Source organism: Narcine bancroftii, chromosome 7, assembly GCF_036971445.1.
Source record: "Narcine bancroftii isolate sNarBan1 chromosome 7, sNarBan1.hap1, whole genome shotgun sequence".
NCBI classification, from domain to species: domain Eukaryota; kingdom Metazoa; phylum Chordata; class Chondrichthyes; order Torpediniformes; family Narcinidae; genus Narcine; species Narcine bancroftii.
Genome location: NC_091475.1, coordinates 23,977,175 through 23,995,151, shown reverse-complemented (window position 1 = coordinate 23,995,151; position 17,977 = coordinate 23,977,175). Strand labels below are relative to the sequence as shown.

Here is a 17,977-nt window from a genome sequence, read left to right as displayed (position 1 = left end):
AATTACTGGGATGCCAGAGGGTGCTGAGAGCGCTGAAGGATTCCTGATCATGTTAGACGTTCGGATCTGGAGCTCAGGCTGCTGATGGTTTGGACTGGACTGTGTGGCTCCGGGGGCTGCAGCAGTCTGAAGGTGAATCTATGGACACTCTGAGGGAACTCTCTTTTGCTTCTCTCACTCTAACTGTAAGAGGCACTTCAGGCAATTTCTGCTGATGGCAAATCTGTCTGCCTTACAGCAGATGAAAGCAAATTCTGTGTAATATTGCACTGTCTTTACATGACAGTAAGGAACCCCGAATCAATTTAGTTTAATCTGGGATTGCGTTTGGTGTAAATATGCTGCTGTACTCTACTGTTTTAAATACTGTATATTGAATAAAATAAAGTACTAGCTGAATTGAGCTGGGAAATATGGGGACAATGCCCCTTGAGAGTTTAATGATTCCAACTTACACTGTTCTTGAGCTTCAGTTTCTTGCTGGGGCCCTTGGATAGCTCCTTTGCCTTCCTCTTGCTCCTGACTGGGGCCTGGGTGCCAGATGCTTCCTCGCTAACAATCTGCTTCTTAGCTTTCTTCACCAGAACCCCTTTCACTTTTTTACTAACAACAGGCTCTTTGGGATTTGAATTTTTAGACAAACTCTTCCCATTGGTGAGTTGAGCTTGCACCTTCTTCCTCCTCTTCAATTTGGAAGAGGGGGTGTCTGAGCCCACAACACATGTTGGAGGCTGCACATCAGGTTTACATTTTCTCACTTGGATTTCCTGTCTTGGACTTTCAACCCTTGGCATATCGCTGCTGAATGCGGCGGTCTCTAGGATCACAGCTGCATTAACTGGCCTCAATTTTTTCTTTTTTTTCCTCCAAAGTTCTGGATCTGGAGGAGCAGACAGTTCCTTCACAACCCCACTGGTTGGTTCTTCACTCTTGCTTGCCCCTGACGGCAATCTCCCTTTGGAACACCGCATCTTTTTGTCTTTCCTTTTCCCAGCTTTCTTCTTGCCTGGAGAAAGACAAATTGACGTTCAGACTGTGGCAACTGGAAATCCCAATCCAATTCAGAGGAGGGATTGGAGGGAAGTTTTTGAAAGATAACATCTAATGTTTATGAAAATGTGTAATGTAGCTCACCCACTCCTGCTTCTTTGCCCTCCAAAGCCTTTTCCTGTCTTTGGTTCTTCTTTTTCTTCTTCCTCCAACTCAAATCATCTTCATCTTCGTCATCTGATGACATGTCAGAAGGAACCATATCTTGAGGAAAGATTCCTGCAAACACAAGTTGCACAATCGTCAGACATTAATTGGTCTATTCAAGGAAACAGATCCTCTGTTTTATAAACAGAGCCACAGAATATAAGAGCAGAGGGACTTTCCTAAACCTTCCATTGCTCAGTGGGAGACAAAACCACAGACATTCAGTGTCTCTGAAGGGACTCTGCTTCTCTTTCTCTCTTACTGCAAGGGTGCTGGGCAACACAGGGCAACTTTTTGTCTGCCTTACAGCAGGCAGAAGGCAATTTTGTGTAATATTACATGTTCTGTACTATCACATGACAATAAAGGAATCTTGAATTCTTGAAGGGGCAGCTTGAAATGTTGTGACCTGCACCATACGGCTGCAGCCAAATGATCTTCACAATGCACAAAATGCTGGAGGAAATCAACAGGTCAGGCAGCATGCAAGGAAGGTAATAGTCAGTTGACATTTTGGGGTGAAGCCTTTCATCAGGACCCCCTGAAACATTGATTGTATGTTATTTTGTGTGTTGCTCAAGCCTGCCAGCAGCTTCAGACTCTCTTGTTTGCCAGATCATCCTTACACCTTTGTCTGTAACAAGACAGGGCTACACATCGGGGCGGCATGGTTAGCAACAGCGCTGTTACAGCGCCAGCGACCTGGGTTCAAATCCTGCGTTGTCTGTAAGGAGTTTTTATGTTCTCCCTGTGTCTGTGTGGGTTTTCCCTGGGGCCTCTGGTTTCCTCCCACCATTCAAAACGTTCTGGGGGTGTAGGTCAATTGGGTATATTTAGGCAGCATGGGCTGGTGGGCCAAAAGAGCCTGTTACCAAGCTGTATGTCTGTATAGTAACCTGTGCAGTCACCAGAAGGCACAAAGAAAAAAAAAACCAGGAAGTTGCTCAAATAGGCCTGCACTCTGAAAGAAAAATCGGAGCTCGAACTTTAAAATGAATGTCAGTGAAATTAATTTTTCTCTTGAATGCACTGCAAAATACAAATAAGGTGGAACTTAGGTGGTTCATCCTCACCTTCAGCCAAATCCCGGAACCTAAAGGGAAGAGGAAAAGGACAGCAATTAGTGTATGGTGCAGGCAGGCGGGCAAATAACCGATCTAACTCTGTGCCAGTCACACCACAAAAGCACATATCACAGTAGCGAAACTCACAACCCCAGCATTACACTTGACATGACAATCATTCTGCAAAGCAACCCTGAGTCAGTGATGAGGGAGTATGGAGTCAGAACAGACAGGAGGACGAACAAAACAATTGTAAACAGCAAAATGGTGAGAGCAAGCCAATGGCTGATGGAGATGAGCTTCGGAGGGAGGTGAGCAAGTAGAGGAGGTCAATTAAGTACAACATGGAAATGTAGAAAGAGGCTTTTAATTAGTGAGATATTGGAGGGGGCTTGCAAAGGAGCTCAAAGCTTTATTGGGGGGAGGCAGAGGTAAGGGAAATGGTCATCTTAATATAGAGCCAAAGAAAAGGGGGAAGATCTTAAATGTATTTTTGTTTTTTGCATCTGTATTTACTCGGAAGACAGTCTATAGAAGCGAGACAAATAAGGAGTGAGGTCAGGGACAATATGCACATTGTAGAGGAGATGCTTGCTGTCTTCAGGCAATCAAGAGAGGATAAATCTTCAGGGCCTGACAAGATATTCCCACAGACCTTGAGCAAGACTCGTGCAGAAACTGTTGGGATCCTAGAAAACATCCTCAGCTACAGGTGGAGGACTGAAGGAAACCTAATGTGATTGAATAAAAACTCCAAGAATTATTTGTGAAATCATAGGCCAGTAAGCCTGATGTGGGTAAGTTGTTGGAAGGTTTATCAAGTGACTGGATATACAAGTGCTTGGAGAGACAGAGGCCAATTAGGAATAGTCAACATGGCTTTATGCATGGTAAGTCATGTCAAACCAATCTTACAGTTTCTAGAGGTTACCAAGAGAGTTGTTGAAGGAAAGCAGTGGATGTTGTCTATATGGACTTCAGCAATGCTTCTGAAAAGGACCCTCATGGGAGATTGGTCAGGAAAGTTCAGTGCTTGGCAACCAGGATGAAATAGTAAATTGGTTTCGACATTGGCTTTGTGGAGAAGCCATGGAGTTGTAGTAGGAGATTGGCTCTTTGACTGGAGGCCTGGGATTTGTGGTGTGCCTTGGGGAATCGGTGCTGGGTCCATTGTTGTTTGTCATCTATATCACTGTGGTCAATCAGATATGCAAATTTGCAGCTGACACGAAGAGTCAGGTGTAGTGGACAGTGAGGAACTTTTTCAAAGCTTGCAGCAGGATTTGGAACAGGTGGTGGCTGTAAGATGGTAATGCAGACAAGCGTGAGGTTCTGCACTTTAGGAGGATGAATCCAGGTAGGACATGATTGGGAAACGGTAGGGAACTGGAGTGCGTCAGGGATCTGGGAATAGCATCACATGGGGAGAAAAGTGACATCACAGGTAGGTAGGATGATAAAGAGAGGTTTTAGTCCATTGGTGTTCATAAATCAAAGTATTGAGTAGAGTTAGAATGTTATGTTGAAGTTGGCGAGACAATGGTGAAGCCAAATTTGCAGTACTACAGGAAAGTTATCATCAAGATTGAAAGAGTGCAGAGAAACTTCACAATGATGTTGCTATGAGCTGTGTTATAGGGAATTATTGAATACCATCAGAGGAGGGATTATTTGATGGAAGTGTGCAAAATTATGATGTGTGTTGATGGGGTGATGGCAAACAGACTTTTTCCACTGAGGTTGGGTGAGACAAGAACATGAGTCAAGGGTGAAGTGTTTAAGTGAAACTTCTTCACTCTGAGGGCATTGAGAATGTGGAACAAGCTGCCAGCGGAGGTGGTGGATACGGGGGATGCGGGCTTGATTTTGACATTGTAGATTAGATAGGTACATGGAGGGCTATGGTCCAGATGCAGGCTGATGGGACGAGGCAAAATAATTTGTTTAACATGGACAAGATGGAGCAAAGGTCGTATTTCTAAGCTGCAGTGTTCTATGGTTCTGTTTCCCAGGGTATTGAAATCTAAAACATGGATTTATGGTGTGAGGGCCACCATCTTCACAGAGAGTGCTAAGTACATGGAATAAGCTGCCAGGCAAATAGTAGAGGTAGGAAATTTAAAATGTCAATGTTTAAAAATACATTTGGACAGGTACATGGTGTAGAAAAGGTTAAGAGGATTATGGAGAGATGGGACTAGCTTGGTCAGCATAGAGACAGGGTCAAAGAACCTACTTCCTTGCTGTGGAACCATGACTCTATATTGAAAGGTTTATTGTTCAGAGGTACCTGGATATCAGCAAACCAATAAGTGTTAATCTGGAGGTCAGCAACCAAAATGGAAGTGGTGCAGTTTTTATTCCTGCAAGAGTATTTGAGCACTAGGATAGAGCTAACCTGCTCCAATTACATGCTGTCCTGCCACGAGTACGTCTGAAACATGCAGAGGAAGTGTGGTGAAAGCTCACCACATTGGTCCCTGGATGGTGAACATGCCTGGGCCAGTACTCGAGTTTGAAAGAACAAGAGGCAAACTCACCAAAATCATTCAACGGCAGACAGGGTAGACGGGAACATCCAATACAGGAATAGGCTCTTTAGCCTACATGTTTGTACCGAATGTGATGTCCGATCTAAACTAAAACTTTGCTGCCTGCACTTGATCTGTATTCCTCGATATTCATGTATCTATCTGGAAGCCTCTTGAAGTACACGCTTCCACCATGACTCCTGGCAGCCCATTCTAGGCAACTCTTCATCAGACGCCATGGTCTCAAGTTGAGGGAATAGCCATTTAGGACTATGTGAAGTTCTGAAGTGCTGGACCTTGGGAGTTCTCCACCCACAAAGGCAGTGGAGACATACTTAGTTATTTAGGGAATTCAATACTAGGTTTGCAACTGTTTTGTGTTAACCTTTAATATTAAACTATCTTTCTCATATATAAAAATGTCTTATTAAATTATAGAGTTAAAATATTGTATCTGTATTCTTAGTTCAGTAAGTTGTGGGCTGGTACAGGGTCACACACAGATCACAGCACTTTTACAGAGAGCCATTATTTTCAGAGAAGGGAGTTCATTTTCGGAGTCAACATGTCTTGGAAAGACAGAGCTTATGGATTTGAAGTGGGTCTTAATTATTCAAGGACAATGAAATGTTTATTTTATTAAAATCTGAAGTATCTAAGTGCTCAATAAGAATTGCTGAAGGAAGCCATCTGTTTTTAAACTAAACCATTTAAGGCCTCTTGAACAAGAGAAATGAAACTCAGAGCCATTTGAGTGATATACTTAAGAATTTGAAACAGAAGTGAGGTAATCTTTTGGAGTTGTGTAGTCTACAAGACAGGTATGAAGATCACATGGTTTACAAGAAACTGGAGTTTGCAACTGTTTTGATTTTAAAGAACTGGAACTGACCTCATTGAGGATGTAAATGGTCACATGATTTGGAGAAATATATTATCGAATTCGAACATTTTTGGGACAGTTCAGTTTGGAGTTGATAGAAGTCAAAACCCTGTGACGCATAGGGGTTGAAACCTTGTGAAAAACAGGGTTGAGTTACATTAACCAGAATAGGTGCTGTTGTGTTTGTTACTCCTGGAAAAAGGGAAACAGAGAATCAGTGGCTTTTGAAATAAGAAAAAGAGGACAGAATTCTACTGGGCCTATTTTTGTATGGCTACTTCATTTAACCCTTGTCCAGGCTTGTGAATTCATCATGGAAGAAAATAGCCACATTCCTTATCTCTTTGAAGAGGGCAGAATTGTGAGTAAAGAGACCTGAAGATGTGGTTTAAAAGCACTTTGAAATTATTTCTGAACTGAGAATTTAAGAACTTCAAGACTAAAATGATGCTGAAGTTTTAAAAATGGACTTTTCAGAGTGGGACTTTATTACACACACATATTTACATTTTATATTTGCACATAGTGGGGTTAAATTTAGAGTTAAGTAAGAAATATTATGTTAGTTAAATAAAAACTATTATTTCAAATTTACCATTGCTGTTCCTGTGTTAGTGCTAACAAAGTCCCTTTATTCCCAAAAATAATGAAGCGGATTGTTAGTTCGTAATGTATTAGTGCAAGAAATAGCCCAGAGGTAAAGGATGAGCTGTGATCTTATTGAATAATGGTGCAGGCGCCGGGAACCAAATTGTCTCTTCCTGCTCTGATTTTACTTTTGTACAGGATTTGATTTGAGGAGTTCCTGAATTCAATGAGGGCTTTGAGAGATTCTGTGCTGGACTGGGCTGTGGATGAGAGGCTTGATGAGAGCATGGTGGAGCTGGGCTGAAGGTGACAGAGTAGTGTGAGTGATACGTGATGCCCTTACTTGCGCACCAGCTTGTAGAGGCGTTTCCTGTTCTGAGTAGGGGTGCTCCCTCTGCTGGAGAGCTGGAACAGCCGGTCAGCAACAGCCCCGTAGTCAAACTGTGGAAAGAGAACAGGCTCTTGAGCTCGTGTGTCTGCACCAAACACAATGCCCAAGATAAAGTGACTCTGCTGCTTGCATGTGATACAATCCCACCATTCCCTTGGTCTTTTCTCCTTGGAGTGACAGAGGAATGACCTGATAGAGGCGTACAAGACGATGAGAAGCATTGATCATGTGGACAGCCAGAGGCTTTTTCCCCCAGGACAGAAATGGCTAACACAAAGGGGCATTAATTTTAGGGTCATGTTTTGTCATGAGCATATCACAAAATTTGTTGTTTTAAATTTGTAAATTTAGATATACAGCAAGGTAATAGGCCCTTTCAGCCCACGGGCCCGTGCCGTACAATTATACCCAATTAACCTACACCCCTGGTACGTTTTGAAGGGTGGGAGGAAATTGGAGCACCCGGAGAAAACCTTCACACAGGGAGAACATGCAAATGAATTAAAGGCAGCGTGGTATTCAAACCCCAGTCGCGATCACTAGCATTACAGCAGCAGAGAAGGTAATAAGATCGATACAACACTGTGGGCCAAAGGACCTGTACTGTGCTGTAGATTTCTAGGCTCAATATACAGGACACCGTGAGCAGGAAAGGGCTTTGGCAAATACTAGAGCGCATCGGATGTCCCCCAAAGTTCCTCAACATGATTATCCAACTGCACGAAAACCAACAAGGTCCGGTCAGATACAGCAATGAGCTCTCTGAACCCTTCTCCATTAACAATGGCGTGAAGCAAGGCTGTGTTCTGGCACCAACCCTCTTTTCAATCTTCTTCAGCATGATGCTGAACCAAGCCATGAAAGACCCCAACAATGAAGACGCTGTTTACATCCGGTACCGCACGGATGGCAGTCTCTTCAATCTGAGGCGCCTGCAAGCTCACACCAAGACACAAGAGAAACTTGTCCGTGAACTACTCTTTGCAGACGATGCCGCTTTAGTTGCCCATTCAGAGCCAGCTCTTCAGCGCTTGACGTCCTGCTTTGCGGAAACTGCCAAAATGTTTGGCCTGGAAGTCAGCCTGAAGAAAACTGAGGTCCTCCATCAGCCAGCTCCCCACCATGATTACCAGCCCCCCCACATCTCCATCGGGCACACAAAACTCAAAACGGTCAACCAGTTTACCTATCTCGGCTGCACCATTTCATCAGATGCAAGGATCGACAATGAGATAGACAACAGACTCGCCAAGGCAAATAGCGCCTTTGGAAGACTACACAAAAGAGTCTGGAAAAACAACCAACTGAAAAACCTCACAAAGATAAGCGTATACAGAGCCGTTGTCATACCCACACTCCTGTTCGGCTCCGAATCATGGGTCCTCTACCGGCACCACCTACGGCTCCTAGAACGCTTCCACCAGCATTGTCTCCGCTCCATCCTCAACATCCATTGGAGCGCTTACATCCCTAACGTCGAAGTACTCGAGATGGCAGAGGTCGACAGCATCGAGTCCACGCTGCTGAAGATCCAGCTGCGCTGGATGGGTCACGTCTCCAGAATGGAGGACCATCGCCTTCCCAAGATCGTGTTATATGGCGAGCTCTCCACTGGCCACCGTGACAGAGGTGCACCAAAGAAAAGGTACAAGGACTGCCTAAAGAAATCTCTTGGTGCCTGCCACATTGACCACCACCAGTGGGCTGATATCGCCTCAAACCGTGCATCTTGGCGCCTCACAGTTTGGCGGGCAGCAACCTCCTTTGAAGAAGACCGCAGAGCCTACCTCACTGACAAAAGGCAGAGGAGGAAAAACCCAACACCCAACCCCAACCCACCAATTTTCCCCTGCAACCGCTGCAATCGTGTCTGCCTGTCCCGCATCGGACTTGTCAGCCACAAACGAGCCTGCAGCTGACGTGGACTTTTTACCCCCTCCATAAATCTTCGTCCGCGAAGCCAAGCCAAAGAAAAAAAAAAATACAGGATATAATATATCTTCTTCAGCATGATGCTGAAACAACCCATGAAAGACCTCAACAATGAAGACGCTGTTTACATCCGGTACCGCACGGATGGCAGTCTCTTCAATCTGAGGTGTCTGCAAGCTCACACCAAGACACAAGAGCAACTTGTCCGTGAACTACTCTTTGCAGACGATGCCGCTTTAGTTGCCCATTCAGAGCCAGCTCTCCAGCGTATGACGTCCTGTTTTGCGGAAACTGCCAAAATGTTTGGCCTGGAAGACAGCCTGAAGAAAACTGAGGTCCTCCATCAGCCAGCTCCCCACCATGATTACCAGCCCCCCCACATCTCCATTGGGCATTCAAAACGGTCAACCAGTTTACCTACCTCGGCTGCACCATTTCATCTGATTCAAGGATCGACAAAAAGATAGACAACAGACTCGCCAAGGCAAATAGCGCCTTTGGAAGACTACACAAAAGAGTCTGGAAAAACAATCACCTGAAGAAACACACAAAAATCAGCATGTACAGAGCCGTTGTCATACCCACGCTCCTGTTTGGCTCCGAATCATGGGTCCTTTACCGGCATCACCTACGCTTCCTAGGACGCTTCCATCAGCGCTGTCTCCGCTCCAACCTCAACATTCATTGGAATGACTTCATAACCAACATAGAAGTACTCGAGCTGGCAGAGTCCGCAAGCATTGAATCCACGCTGCTGAAGACCCAACTGCGCTGGGTGGGTCACGTCTCCAGAATGGAGGACCATCGCCTTCCCAAGATCGTGTTCTATGGCGAGCTCTCCACTGGCCACCGAGACAGAGGTGCACCAAAGAAGAGGTACAAGGACTGCTTAAATAAATCTCTTGGTGCCTGCCACATTGACCACCGCCAGTGGGCTGATCTCACCTCCAACCGTGCATCTTGGCGCCTCACAGTTCGGCAGGCAGCAACCTCCTTTGAAGAAGACTGCAGAGCCCACCTCACTGACAAAAGACAAAGGAGGAAAAACCCAACACCCAACCCCAACCAACCAATTTTCCCTTGCAACCGTGCCTGCCTGTCCCGCATCGGACTTGTCAGTCACCAACGAGCCTGCAGCAGACGTGGACATACCCCTCCATAAATTTTCGTCCGCGAAGCCAAGCCAAAGAAAGAAAGATACAGGCACTCCCCGACTTGTGACCAATGCGATTTATGCCCATCCGCACATATGACCAAATTTTTTTTTAAATAAGGAAAAATATAAAATTTACGCTGTTTATGTGTGAGAGTCGCACATTCGTCAGCCGAACTCCAATATACAAACCCACCACAAACGCGACAACCAGAGACTCGTGAATGCACACAGGAATTAAGATGGCTGCGCTCAGCCTATGGACCCCAGGACACTGACTAACAAAATAAGTACATACATTTTGGCTTGTATCCCTGTTATAGTTTGCCAAATACAATATTTTATTTAAAAGTCTGCTTTAATGAGACTCCACACGCACAGGCAAAATTCTGATTTGCATTGATTTCGAGATCATTCAGTCCCAATTACAGGCATAAATTGGGGAGAACCTGTATTCATGTGTCAGGACATCAACATGTCAAGTACACGCTACAATGTAATCTCAATTTCCTACATTACGTAATGGAATAAGTTCCCTTGGATCCAATCACAGCAAGTCTTGTTTCCAGCGAGAACTGTCGAAAGGACAGCAAACAAGCAACATCCCAGACCTTCTCTCCCCATGTGAAATGGCAGACATGCCTCAGTTCAACATCTGATCCAAATGACAGCACCTCCAACAATGCAGCACTGAAGAATTGGCTGGGACCTGGGGCCATAACTTTCTGGAACTGGCTGTAGTTCACAACCTCCCGATGAAGAGGTAAAATTGCCACGCACTGAACCACAGTTGGCAATTATTTACACAGCAGTTGGCCGCAATGGGCCTTTTACTTGAAGCACTGCGTCTCTTGTTGGGTGATGTGCTTTCAGTGCTGTGGAGTTACCGAATCCATTGGCATTGCAGGCAGACGATATGCTTGTGGAATCAGTGTGGGCCACTGCAGGAAGGGGATAATTCCCCTTTATGAAGCTACATTTTTTAACAGTGGTGGCACCAGTTCATGGGCTGGACAGGCACATTACAATGCTGTTTTGTCTTGGAGGCAATACACAGGCAAAATTCAAAATGAGAATCCCTGAGCTACTGCACTGTTTGGCAGTCCAATACCTTAAACACAACCAGCATGCACTCAACCTATGATGTCTGACAAGAGTCAAAGTTGAAGCAGGACTGTGGTGTCACAGGAGTAAAACCAAGAGGCGGCTTCAATCTTGACCCATTCAACAGTCCTGCCCCACATCCCTACCATCCTTTCAATTACAGAGATCAATACCTGAAGGACAGGTCCAGCATCGTGATCGTAACCAGGTTGGTTTGCATTCTCTTCGTCTCCATCGGACTTTGGCAGCTCAGCACCTTCCCCCAGAGCAGACCCTGTGAATATATTTTCCAATGTGAACCTCGGATCATTGTAACACTGAACCATCTCTAATTCTCCTGAAACAAGCTGTAAATCGACCAATTAGCCTCGCAGTCACAAAGTACAAAGCCAAAAGTGTTAAAGGCTCAAGGAAAACTGCAAACCATCTTCACAAATGGAACTAAGCACACCACCCTAAAGTACTAGATCATTGCATTCTCACATTCTTTTTGGACCTAAAGAATGATTTATTTGGTGAGTGTTTGAAAGGCAGCATACAAATCCCTGTTAAACAGTCAAACTTGAGAAGTGGCAGTGACTGATCCAGTTGATTGCTAATCAACAGTGACATGCTAATCTGCCTGGAGAAGTGGTGAGACTCTTTGTTGCAAATGGTCAATACCCAGCATTTGTGTGGTCTGAACACTGACATGGCCTTGCTGCCTGAAAGCACAGGCTACCTCATTTCCTCGACTGAACAGGATTGAATGCTGCAAAGAGCAGCCAACATGCTAATAGCTTGAATATGCCCGAGATTGTCTGATCTCAGAAACTAAACAGGCACAGGACTGGTCAGTTTCTGTGAGGGGCGCTGGACAAAGTGGCAACTCTGTCTCTCTTATGGTAGAAAAAAGTTAAAGGGGAATTTCATGTACATTATACTCTAAACCTTTACATCCCCACTTCCAGCCTTACGATGGAAGGAAGGTCATTAATGAAACAGCTAAAACTGTTTGGGTTGACAAGACAAACTTGAGGAATCTCCACTGGTTTGGCCTGGGATGGTTGACCACCAATCACTAAAACCACATTTCTTTGTACGTCCTGACTCGCCATTGAACTGTATCTTGACATACAGCTTCCTTATTGCAAAAGATTCATGATACAGAGGGATGGTGGAACTGCTGAACATGGAGCTTGGATGGCATTCTCTCCAGTTCAAAAGAATGAGAGAAGATTTTATCAAAACATAAAACCGTAACATTACAGCAGAAATGCCTTTCAGCCCTTCTAGTCGATGACAAACTACTATTCATCCTAGTCCCACTGACCTGAATGCAGTCCATAGTCCTCTGAACTTCTTCCATTCATATATCTGTCCAAATTCTTCTTAAATGTCAAAACTGAGCCCACATTCACCACTTCAGCTGGCAGCTCGTGCCACACTCCCACCATTCTTTGTGTGAATAATTTCCCCCTATGATTCCCCTAAACTTCTCCCCTTTCACCCTGAACCCATGTCCTCCAGTTTGTTTCTCACCTACCCTCAGTGAGAAAAAGCTTACTTGCAATTACTCTATACCCATCATAATTTTCTATACCTCTATCAAATCTCCCATCATTCTTCAGAGCTCCAGATCTGAACATATTTATCCTTTCCATAATATAAAACCTCCAAGATCTTGACAGGCATGATAAAAAGACGTTTCCCTTGGCTGAGGAGTCTACAACTGAGGGCATAGTTTCAGAATAAGACATTTTGCACTGAGATAAATGACTTAGTCAGAGAGATGAACCCTTGGAACTCTCTGCTGTGGAAAGCTACTTCCATTCAAGGCACAGGTCAACAGATATTAAGGGAATCAATGGTATTGGGATGGTGAATCAAGACAGAAAATCGACCATGATTTTAATGACAGGTGCAAGAGCCTGATGGCCTTCTCCGGCTCCTATTTGTTCCTATCATTCACCCCACCCCCTCCTGTTTTGGTAGGTCTCCTTCAGACTATACAGTCAAATGCAACATCTTCATTGGCGGAAGTGGCACGTTATCCAGTGTTAGTTTGAGATCGAAGGGCAATGTGGGCAGGTGTGGGAGAACAGTATTTGATTATTCACTTGCCATCTTGAAAGAAGGGTGTCCATGTATAGTAAAACCCCGGTATCCAGCACCTATGCGGATTATTAGATGCCAGATAAGTGAATTTTCCATTTGCTTGGGATTGGGTGTTGCATGATTGGCAAACTGACTGCTATTTTTTTGCCAGTTGTTTGAGGCTGCCAGAATTCTGGATAACGAGGATTCTACCATTCTCTGTACCCCATGCAAAGTATTCTCACCTGTGATCTTCCATGGTGACAAACTCCTCTGGATCTCAGTTCCACAAACCCTCACCAAGCAAAACATGCCTCCAGAAACAACTCCCCACCCCCCCACCCTTTTTTTAAATATACACAATTTTCAACGGGCAGACCACTGAAGGAGGCGGTTTGGTTACTGGAAGGCAACTTGAATTGCAATGTCCCAACCTACCCAAGCTCACTGACGACCCAGGAACTACCTGCCCATCCCCCACAGAAACCGTCAGAGCAGCTGCATCTGCTTGTGACCCAAATTACAGAGTACCAATTGAAGGAAGAAATGGGATGACAACAGCCAAAGCCAAATAGAACTGGTGGTGTACATCCTGGAGACACTGGAAACTCAAGACTCTCTTCGTCCATTTGGCAGTTGTGATTCTCACCATTTATCTTTGGTTTTTCCAGATCTTCACTCTCTTCTCTCGATGTCAGTTCTTTGCCCGATTCGTCATCACCCTCACTGGCCTGCAGCTCGTTCATTAAATCCTCAATGGCAAATGGCGCTTGGTCCACAATCAGCTCGAAGATTCCCTGGGAGATCATGTGAAATAACATCCGACTGCAGCCGCACCACAGCCAGGGACAAGACAAGGATGAAATCAGGACAATGGCCCATAGACCAGGCTGAAGTCCTACCCGTTGAGGACTGAACGTGCTCAGGGCACTGATACACCAGGCTTCAATCTCACAATGATTGGAATCAAAATTAAAATGATATTGGAACCAAGATGATCATAACAATACAGAATAATGTTAAAGTTTGTTCATTAGCACCTGACTATACATATACAGTAAAATCCCCATTATTCAGCACCTAAGGGGATCGCAGATGCCGGGAATGTGAATTTTCTGTTGTCTGAGACTCACTCTTACAATGCCAAACTAATACACCTGCATTAAGAATACACTGTTTAAGACAAGACAGTGCAAAATGTAAAGTAATTTGAAAAAAATCAACATTGCATTCCCTAATTTTTTAAAGTTCACGTTAATCAAGTAATTCCTGAACTTACATTTAAATTCAAACCCCAGTCGCAGGCACTGAAACAGTATTGTGCAAGCCACTTCGCTAACCATACTGCTGTCCCAAGATTACAGATAAATTCTTATCTAAACTTAATACTAATAAAGACTTACAAGGCAGGGATAGGGAGACACTTGGGGAGAGTCACCTCAGAGGCAAGTGGAATCAGCTGGCTTTTCATCCTGGGTGCTGCCATTTCATTCAAACACAACTTTATTCAAACCGCTGCTGCGGGCTGGGCACAACCAGGGCGCTCCGCTGGGTGAATGTTTGCTCCCAAAGGGTTGTGTATTGCTTCAGAGAACATTTATTTTTAAAATTTTAAACTTTTATTTTAAACTTTATTCTTATTTATTTTCTAAAGTAAAATATTTATTTACTTGCCTCTTTTTTTGCCGATTGTTTGAGTTTCTGATTGATTGAACGCCAGAAGATGGGGATTTTACTGTACAACCAGATTCCTCTGGACTACAGTGTATAAACACACACACATCTCACACAACACATAATAATCATATCCTTCTCACTGCCACAGATAATGGCTGTTGAAGAGCATAAATCTCGCATAAAAACAACTCTCCAAACAAATGGGACAGTTATTTTTATACTCTTGATTTGGCAGACAAATTCAAAGAGCATAATGAGTCCCTAAGTCAAATGGCTGACCATGGGAACACAGGAGTTGTGCTAGGTGTAGAGGAAGAGATGACCCAGGGAACCTGCAAGGGTGATCAGGAGATGACATCATCGGCTGAAGGCAGCAACCATTTCCTCAGCTGGTGTCGACCAGTATATATTCCAAGAATTCTTGGGCCCTTTTATTTGCTGGGGACACATTTTCTAAATGGGGAGAAAACTGAAAATATCCAGATGCAAAGGGTCCTGGGGATGCTCGTGCAGGATAGCCTGAAGGTAACCTTGCAGGTTGAGATGGCAGTGAAGAAGGTAAATGCAATGCTGGCCTTCATTTCAAGAGGAATAAAATACAAGAGCAGGGATGTGATGTGACCTCACTTGGAGTATTTTGAGCACTTTTGGGCTCTAAGAAAGGATGTGCTGATGTTGGAGAGGGTTCAAAGGAGGTTCACAAAATGATTCTGGGAATTAAAGGGTTATCATATGAAGAGTGTTTGACAGCTCTTAGCCTGTACTCATTGGAATTTAAGAGAATGAGAGGGGACCTCATTGAAACATTTCAAATGTTGAAAGGCATGGACAGAGTAGATGTAAAAAGGTTGTTTCCTGTGGTGGTAGAGTCTAGGACAAGAGGGCACAACTTCAGGATTGAAGGGTGTCTGCTCAGAACAGAAATGTGGAGGAAGTTCTTCAGCCAGAGGGTAGTGAATCTGTGGAATTTGTTGCCACAGGTGGTCATGGAGGGCAGGTCATTGGGTGTATTTAAGGAAGAGATTGATAAGTTCTGGATTAGCCAGGGCATCAAAGGTTATGGAGAGAAAGCCAGACAGTGGGGCTGTGGGAAAATTGATCAGCTGATGAATGAATGGCAGGGCAGACTTTATGGGCTGAATGGGCTATTTATGCTCCTATTCTAATGGTCTTTATTAACCTTTGATCACAGTATGCAGACAGACATAGACATTCCCAAACTTACTCTTTGGTTTTGGCAGCAATTCGACAGAAAGGATCAATGAACTTCAGGTTCTGCTCTGCGGTCAACTAGGTCAAAGCAAACAGAACTGATAAGGCACAAAGACTGTACACACCATTCGATCCCACTCAAGAGTTAGAAAAGCCAAGAGAGAAAAAAGCAAACACCTAGCATCATTTAATGATCTTCTTTGGTCATGCACACAGAAGTTCAGTTGCAAGTGAAAATGATACAAGCTGAAGTTGTTCTCAAAAAGAGTAAAATTAGATGAAGGCAGCACAAAATTGGCCCTCCAGCCCACCAAGGGAGTGAAGCATGAAAGTCTGCCGATGCTGTGATTATAGTAAAAACACAGAAATGCTGGAGGAACTCAGCAGGTCTCGCAGCGTCCATAGGAGGCAAAAATATATAACCTTCAGGTACCTTGAAGAAGGGCTCAGGCCTGAAACCCTGATAATATATCTTTACCTCCTCTGGTCACTGAGAGACTGGACGTCCCTCCAGCACTTCTGCGTTTTTACTCCTGTGAGCCTGTGCTCACCATTCACTACCCATTTACACAAATACTACATTAAGCTAATTTTTACATTCTCTCTGCATTCCCATCAACCTCTCCAGAACCTACAATTCACCTATACACCAGGAACCACCTAAAGTGGCCAATTAAACTTATCAACTGGCATGTCTGTGGGAGGAAACTGTAGCAACCGGGTGAAATCCGAAGAGGCACAGGGAGAAATGTGCAAACTTCACACAGTGCCCAAGCTCAGAACACAAGCCAGGTTGCTGGAACTCTGAGGCAATGGGACTACCAGCTCAGTCGCACTTGCAATGCACTTTACGGATTAAAGGCAGGTTACAGGAAACTTTTTCGCTCAATTAAACATGGGCCTGTAATACAGAAAAACATTTTCGCCCTGGAGCCTGTGCCGGTACATTTTGAAAAGTGGAAGGAAACCAGAGTCCTCAGGGAAAACTCACTCATACACAGGGAGAACTTACAAACTCCTTACAGTGTGAGATTCAAACCCAAGACCACATCGCTGTAAGTGTGACAGAGTAGTTCTAATCGCTACATTGTGCAGCCCATGATGCAGGGAAAATCATCACCACATTTAAGAACATACACTGATGAGTTTTTGATTTGATGTTAACCACAGCCTAAGAGACGGCAGTGAAAAAAGCATCTTAGCCAGATGGTGTCTCGTCCCATCAATTTCTATGGTTCTGTGATCAAATCAAATCCAGCTTCTCAAAAAAAAACTTTGAAGAAATTAAAGGAAGAGACTGAATGGGATTCAGCTGTGGTGTCTAAGGAACAATTAAAATTAAGCTTCAAAGACTTGTTCAATTGTGGATCCAGGATTTCATGTTGTTTGGAACAGGTGCAGCGTTATCGTATCCTGTGGTCGTTGACGTTCAGAACAAGCAATTATTCTAAGATTGCTGAATCTACAGCTAATTATAACACAAGTTCTCTTTACCTGCTGTGTACCGACTTTTGCCAGCTCTTGTAGGTAGATATCAATGAAATGATAACGAATACCATTGGGGGCAGAGTTCCTGGCAGGACTAAGCACTTCATCTGTCACACAGCTCAGGAAACGATTGACAGTACTGAAAGCAAAATCAGAGTGGATGACGGCACAAGTCAAAAGCTAACTGTCCTAACTAGTCAAATGTACTCGGATGAACAATTTTGCTTGATCACAGGAGAATCATAACCATACTGACACAATCCAACTTGACACATTGGTGAATTATATTTAACATCATTTGGACCAGGTTGATTCTGGAAATGAGCGGGTTATCTCATGAGGCTGTGATTATATTTATTCATTTAGAAGAATGAGGGCTGATCTTAAAAAGACATACAAAATTATGAAAAGAATCAAGAAGATAGAAGCAGGGATGCTGTTTCCATTAACGGGTGATGTAAGAATAAAGGGACACTGCCTCAAGATTCAGGGGAGTAGATTCAGGTCTGAGAAGAGGTGGAACTGCTTCTCCCAAATTGTAGGGAATCTGTGGAATTCTCTGCCCAAGGAAGCACTAGAGGCTGCCTCATTGAACATTTAAAAAGATGGATAGACTTTTGAAGGAAAATTAAGTTATGGGGAACAGTTGAGTAAGTGGAGCTGAGTCCACGACCAGATCTT

At 44.1% G+C, this 17,977-nt stretch overlaps 1 protein-coding gene across 4 annotated transcripts in view; it reads right to left on the bottom strand.

Moving 5' to 3' along the window:
* LOC138738593 (ribosomal RNA processing protein 1 homolog A-like) overlaps positions 1-17,977 on the bottom strand; it is a 34,175-nt gene that overhangs the window by 7,895 nt on the left and 8,303 nt on the right. For 3 of the 4 annotated variants that reach the window (XM_069889116.1, XM_069889117.1, XM_069889118.1), the window contains 8 exons: positions 17,303-17,435; positions 15,822-15,886; positions 13,569-13,744; positions 11,017-11,117; positions 6,607-6,704; positions 2,271-2,290; positions 1,135-1,269; positions 456-1,006 (listed from right to left, as the gene is read on the bottom strand). In XM_069889116.1, the coding sequence (XP_069745217.1) occupies positions 456-1,006; positions 1,135-1,269; positions 2,271-2,290; positions 6,607-6,704; positions 11,017-11,117; positions 13,569-13,744; positions 15,822-15,886; positions 17,303-17,435 (1,279 nt within the window). The remainder of the gene's footprint in view (positions 1-455; positions 1,007-1,134; positions 1,270-2,270; positions 2,291-6,606; positions 6,705-11,016; positions 11,118-13,568; positions 13,745-15,821; positions 15,887-17,302; positions 17,436-17,977) is intronic. The other variant, XM_069889119.1, reaches the window with a different exon arrangement.